Source organism: Equus asinus, chromosome 23 (genome assembly GCF_041296235.1).
Source record: "Equus asinus isolate D_3611 breed Donkey chromosome 23, EquAss-T2T_v2, whole genome shotgun sequence".
In the NCBI taxonomy this organism is placed as follows: domain Eukaryota; kingdom Metazoa; phylum Chordata; class Mammalia; order Perissodactyla; family Equidae; genus Equus; species Equus asinus.
Genome location: NC_091812.1, coordinates 53,042,075 through 53,048,953, shown reverse-complemented (window position 1 = coordinate 53,048,953; position 6,879 = coordinate 53,042,075). Strand labels below are relative to the sequence as shown.

The following is a 6,879-nucleotide window of genomic DNA, read 5'->3' as shown; positions in this document are numbered from 1 at the left end:
GACCTCATCTCCTAATTTGCCCTCTACTTTTTCATAAATGCAAATAACTAGCTTGGTATCATACACAGAGCCTCATATCTCTACTCAAGCTCTCCCTGATTCACACAGCTCACAACAAACAGACAATTTACCACATTGCTTCTCAGGGGAACAGTAACCTATGTCCTCAAATGATCAGTCCTCCAGCTTTCCTGCCCTTTTCAATTATGGACAAAATCCCCAGAATGTGTGTGAACTATAAATAGTTGTGACATAATTTTTCCACCACTCAGAAACCTGGGCCTCAAATCATTTGATAATATTTAGATGACTGGTGGGAAGTCAGCCTATCTGAGGACAGAGATTATGGAATGGATCAATTATTTTAAAATAGCCAAATAAATTTTACTATTCTTTATTTTTCATGATTCAATTAAACTCTTTATATCACTGAACAATTAAATGCTCTAAGTTCTGAAATGAGCGTAGGGATTTGCATTCTCATGCAAATAAGTCACCTTTACAAAAAATGTGTGTTTCAAAATTTAATAAGCTTTAGTAATTTATCCAGTCAACGCATTTTTATTGGTTTTGGGGTTCATTCTTATCATCACATGCTGAGGATACAAGGCAGTTTTTCCAAAACTATTATTCTTAGTCTATCAGACACCGGACAATGAGCATTTTTTCTTTGTTCACTTGAGATTGTATTGGGAACTTCTGCATAATCCTTATTTATGGGGTATTTTACTGTACAAATTTGGTCTGCTACTCTTGTATTCCCTTAATTTCCATCTTCAGATTAATGTCAATAAATGGATGTGAATATGATCAAGAAAGTGGACTATAAAATGTTTCTACATACTGTTTACAGCACCAGATATCTTTCTTTTTCATATCACTTTTCCTAGAAAGTAAAAATGGTCTGATTTTGTATCCCAAAGCATGGGAACATAGAGAAAATAAATGCATGTCAAAATATGATAAAAGTGTAAGAAGGAACACAAAAATTACAAAACATCATAAGACAAGTGAAAATGAAAACAGAACATACCAAAACTTACATGATGCAATGAAAGTAGTGCTAAGAGGGAAATTTACAGCTGTAAAAGCTTACATTAAAAAAGCAAAGAAATGTCTGAAATCAACAACCTAACTTTACACCTTAAGAACTAAAAAAAGAAGAAACTAAACTCAAAGTTAGCAGAGGGAAGTAAATAATAAATACTAGAACAGAGATAAAGGAAATAGAGAACAGTAAAACAATGAAAAAGATCAATGAAACTAAAAGTTAGTGTTTTGAAAAGAACAAAATTGACAAACCTTTAATGATATTAACTAAGAAAAACAGAACACTCAAATAACAAAAAATCAGAAATAGAAGAGGAGACGTTACCACTGAGACTAAGAAATACAAAGGATCATAAGAGATTACTATGAACAATTATACACCAATAAATTGAGACATACAACCTACCAAGACTAAATCATGAAGAAATAAAAAATCTAAAGAGATCAATAATGAGAATGGAGATTGAATCAATAATCAAAAAACTCTCAACAAAGAAAGCCCAGTAGTAGATGGCTTCACTGGAGAATTCTACCAAACATTTAACCAATTAACACTAATCCTTCTCAAACTCTTCCAAAAAACTGAAGGAGAGAGAACACTTCCAAATGCATTTTATGAGGTGAGCATTACCCTGATATCAAAACCAGACAAAAATACTACAAGAAAAGAAAATTGATGGAAAAATCCACAACAAAACACTAGCAAACCAAATTCAACAGCAAATGAAAAGAAGTTTACACCGTGACCCAGTGGGACTTACTCCTGGAATGCAAAAGTGTTTCAGCATACAAAAATCCATCAATATACCGCACTGACAAAATGAAAGGGAAGAAACTATGTAATCATCTGAATTGATACGGAAAAAGCATTTGACAAATTTCAGCACTCTTTTATGACAAAAACACTCAAGGAACTAGGAATAGAAGGAAATTGCCTGAACATAATAAAGACCATATATGAAAAACCCGCAAGTAACCTTGTACTCTGTGACAAACTGAAACTTTTTCCACTAAGAATGGGAACAAGACAAGTATGCCACTCTTACCATGTCTTTTCAACATGGTGCTTGAACTAAAGATCAGAACAATTAGATAAGAAAAAACAATGATCCAAATTGGAAAAGAAGTAAATTTATCTCTATTTCTAGATGACATATATGTAGAAAACTAAAACGATTACACACACACACACGCGCGCACACACACACACACTGTTAGAACTAATGAATGAATTCAGCAAACTTTCATGAGACAAACACAAAACTCAATTGTGTTTCTGTACACTTACAATGAACAATCCCAAAAGGAAATTAAGAAAATAATTCTTTTCCGAAAGCATCAAAAGGAAACAAATACTTAGGAATACACTTAACCAAGGAGACAACAAACTTTTATACTGAAAACTATCAAACACTGCTGAGAGAAATTAAAGAAGAGACAAATAAGTGGAATGACATCCTGTGTTCCAGCATTACACGTTAATATTGTTAAAATGTTCATACTACCCAAAGTGATGTACAGATTCAAAGTAGCTTAAATTCATTTTTTTAGGTGGATCTTGACTGAAGTGGCAATTACCTGCCCTTATCCTGCAATTTTTTGTGGACTCTTCACAAAAAGTAAGAAATGACCATTTGTTTCCTGTTATCTCCATCCATTTCCACGGGATAGTGGACTCCATTTCAGTTTGATACCAAATGTGGTACCTAATAATTGGAACACTACATCAGGTCAAAAACCAAGAGTTTGGGGGGCCGGCCCCCGTGGCTGAGTGGTTAAGTTCACGCACTCTGCTGCAGGTGGCCCAGTGTTTCGTTGGTTCGAATCCTGGGCGCAGACACGGCACCACTCATCAAGCCACGCTGAGGCGGCATCCCACATGCCACAACTAGAAGGATCCACAACTAAGAATATACAACTATGTACTGGGGGGCTTTGGGGAGAAAAAGGAAAAAATAAAATCTTTTTAAAAAAAAAAGAAACCAAGAGTTTGGATTATGAGTCTTTGGTCTGCTGGTTTGGCTTGCTCATGTCCTCACTCTTCTTTATACACTAACATGGCTATATTCTCTCTCTAGCTTCCAGGGATGTAGCTTTTAATGACCAGCCCTGTTATCTCCTTAAATTCTTCCCTACAAGTCTATATAAGATACCTGTGGGCAGAGAATTCATCTTACCTAACCTTGTTTCCTATGCATTTTGCCCAGTCCTTACCATCTCAGGAACTCAATCAATGTACATGAGCCTTGGTAATAATAGGAGAATGAATAACACCAACATATAATAGATAGCTATGATTTGAGAGGACAATAGATCCAACAATATTTTGTAAATTCTTCATGGTTCTCCAAGAGAAGTTATAACTGAATATCGTGTGAAGTTGAAAACAAATTGGTGGCAGGTATATGTTCTTCAAGTTTGTATTATTAGTATTTAGAATATCAGGATGATTATCACTGGCCTGGTCATGATGGAAGGCTCACTCTCACTTTTATTCTAGTGATCCTCAAGAACCTGCAAGGAGTTACCTGATCATACTTTCCTTGTCTCCCTCAGATGAGAAGGAAACAACTTGAACTTTACAACGTGTTCTGAGGCCTCATCTCCAAACTTGTGGCCATTTTCTGACTTTAGCCTATGCCTTTGGGAATCAACTTGAATGCTTCTTTTAAAGGATCAACGATACTGTGAACTCTATGTAGTGACATCTATATCATTTCCCTGAATTTGAACTGTGGAATCAGACTTTGGGTCAGTTTTTTAAAATATATAAAGTGTGCGCAGTGAACACATTGGTTATTTTGTTCTCCTAAAAAGAGCATTAATACAAATAGTGTAAAAAATGAAGAGTGGCCTTTTCACTGAACTTGTCTGCTCTTTCATTAGTCACCTGATGGGAGTCTATTTCCCAATTTCTTTGCACTTAACGCATTTCATGAGAATATACGCAGGCCAACTAATGTGAGCAGAAGTGATATTGCCCTGTATGGTCCTGGCCCTTGAAGATATCCTGTGTGATCCACTTTACTTTTTCTCTCTACAACTGAGTGGAATAGATTCAAGCATCACAGACAGACTTGGAGTCACATGTTGAATATGGTAAAGTCACGAAATAGAGGGTATCAATGTTTCTGAATCACTGTTTGGAGAAGAGTCAACCAGAAGATTCTTCTGATTAGGAATGCCTGCATTGTGCTCTTATACAAAGGAAAGATAAATTTCTATTATGATCAAATTATGGATAGTTTTCTGTTTATCTGTTATAGCAGCTAACATTTGCATAAGTGATAGATGTCTTTAACAACATGTTATCCTGAAGGAACGTTGCATACAAAATGGACTTTACATTTTAGAAACAACAAATGCCCTCAAAAAGCTTAAACAGATTTTTTAAAAAGGTCATAAAGTTATTTATTTAAGAAAGTAGATCATGTTCTTCTCTCTAAACATACTTTTGCAAATTCATGATGTACAATATATTTTTTTAAATACCTCCATGATTTTAGTTTCAGATATTTTTCAGCTGGTACAGAAATATGAGTTGAGATTATTTGGGGGGGTTCTTAGCAAACAATGTAAATGATTAGAGAGCGGATAAGTCTAATTTTCTCCTTTATTTGCCGACTTTTCTCTGAGTATTGTTACATGAGGGAGAGGCACACTTCCATTTCCCCTCTGACAACCTCCCAGGCACAGGGGCTGAATTCCTTTTCCTTCAGATAGTGATTGATTTTTTGGAAGTAATTCCGGGCAACAGTTCCCAAATAGGGACAAGCCAGGTTTTCTTCTTCCAGGTGCTCCAGGCTGTGATCAAGCCTAGAGAGTAGTTGATCCAGGAGGGCGTTGTTCCAAGCAGCACGGCTGTCGTCTGTGTTGAAGAGGTTGATGATCTGCTGGAGCATCACATAGTGGAAACAGGTGCCCTGCGTCTTCCGGATTTGGGTGATAGTCTCGCTTTCCCAAGGAAATTTGAAGTAGGTTCCGTCGTTCAGGCATGACTTAGAGTGGATTTTTTCCAGCTGTCTCAACAGCATGAAGATCTCCCTGTTTTTTAGGCTATGGATCCAAAGCGAGTCCCTGCCAAGAGAGCAGGCAAGGATGGAGCAGAGCATCACTCCTGCCACTAGCAAATGGATCTGGGCCATTGAGAATTCCGGTGATTCACTGCACGGCCGCCAGGGGGCGCGCAGGGCACCGCTGAACAACTAGCGCAGTTTCCTTCGCGGGCTCCCCGGAAAGCGGGATTCCCTGGGCGGCCGCTAGAGGGCGCGCAGGGGGCCTTTCCTGACGCCGGGCGCTCAGAGGCGCGGACTTGGTCGGGTTCAGTCGTTCGGGCCGCTGGAGGGGGTGTGCGTCGCAGCCTTGGGAGCCAACTTCGTGCCTCTTTAATAGTGCACGAGACACCTTCCTCTCCGCGGCCCTACTGCTGCGCGGAGAGCTTGGCCGCGGCCTCGCCGGGGACGCGTTTCTCAGGGAGAGAGCACAGAACCCGGCATTTTCTGCACTTGCCCCTGAGTTTTGCGCTTTCCTTTCGCACAGAAACTTCGGCGAGGCCATTTTTACAAAGAAGCCGTTTCTTGAGGGTCTGAGGCCGGAATCCGAGTGTGTTGAGTGGTTTTTACAGATTCGGGAGCGTTTGTGGGCGAGATGCGGCGACAGATGCGGAGAAAGGGGACGGCGGGGACGTGGGCGGCGAGCGGACGGTGTTGGGGACCCGCGGGGGTGAGTCGGGCGCGGCACCCCTGGGTCCGAGGCGGGGAAGGTGCCCCCCACGTGCTCGGGGACTTTCCTGGTGACTTTCCAGCGTGACAGCGGGAAGGTGGAGGAGGACAGTACTGAGAAACTGAAAACCTGGAATATTGAAACTGCTTTTTATTAAGCTGCTTTTGATATTAAAATATTTTAATATTAACTATAAATATCAAACGTGAAATTTTCAACGTTGACCTTGACACCATGTATTAAACTTTTTATGAAATATTTTATAATTAAATATCAAAAAAATTTTAAAAATATTGTTAACATTAAAACTGTTAAAAACAGCGTTTTATTCAACTTCACCTAAGTTTATTTAAACTATAATTTATTTTACCAAAACAACAATTTAATATAATTTTGCTTTCCTCGCTTTAGTGGAAGTAAACTGAATAATATTTTCAAGATTACTTCTTTACTTTTTTTAAATTGAGAATTGCCATGTTTGACACTTTTTCCTGATTCCATGACAGTCTTAAATAATTTTTAACTTCACGTTACTCACACGACTTTCACAGGACTCCGCCTTCACTGTGTTGTTCAAAGGAAGTTAGTGCTGTGTACAGGCCGTGGAGGACATTGAACAGGTCAGATCTTCAATTTTCTTTGGTATGAATTTTATAGACTGAATGGAATTTGCCTAAATTTCCTTTGCATGGAGCCCCCTTCCTTTGTAAGACTCTCAGGGCCTTGCCAGTGCAGGGTCCTTTCTTGTCTTTATTTAAAATTTTGATATTTTGTTCATCATGGGTGTTTTGGCATTAGTTTTCATTTTTAATCTTGTGTTAAAATATTATTTATCTTGATTACTTAGATTTGGTGTCTCCTTAACTTCCATGCTTGCGGGAAGTACTCCCTCACTTTAGCTGAGTGCTAATCCAGGAAATAGCTTGTGAATTAGTGTTGTGAGCTTCCCTGGCTGGAAATCTAGCAATGTCCCATTCTTGTCACTCTCTCCCCCATATTTCTTTTAACCACGTTCCTGGACTCTGCAACTTTTTTTTTAACCGGTCCCTTAAGAAATATCGCTAGAGGTGGTCTGAAAGGAGCTGAGGCTGAGGAAGGGGACTATTT

General features: G+C 38.8%; 1 protein-coding gene across 1 annotated transcript; it reads right to left on the bottom strand.

Annotated features, from left to right (window-relative positions):
* Positions 1-4,691: 4,691 nt before the first annotated feature.
* LOC106824787 (interferon alpha-2-like) lies at positions 4,692-5,772 on the bottom strand. The gene has a single exon (XM_070495649.1). It carries the CDS (start codon positions 5,193-5,195, stop codon positions 4,692-4,694), a length of 504 nt encoding a protein of 167 aa, XP_070351750.1. The 5' UTR covers positions 5,196-5,772.
* Between the last annotated feature and the right edge of the window lie 1,107 nt (positions 5,773-6,879).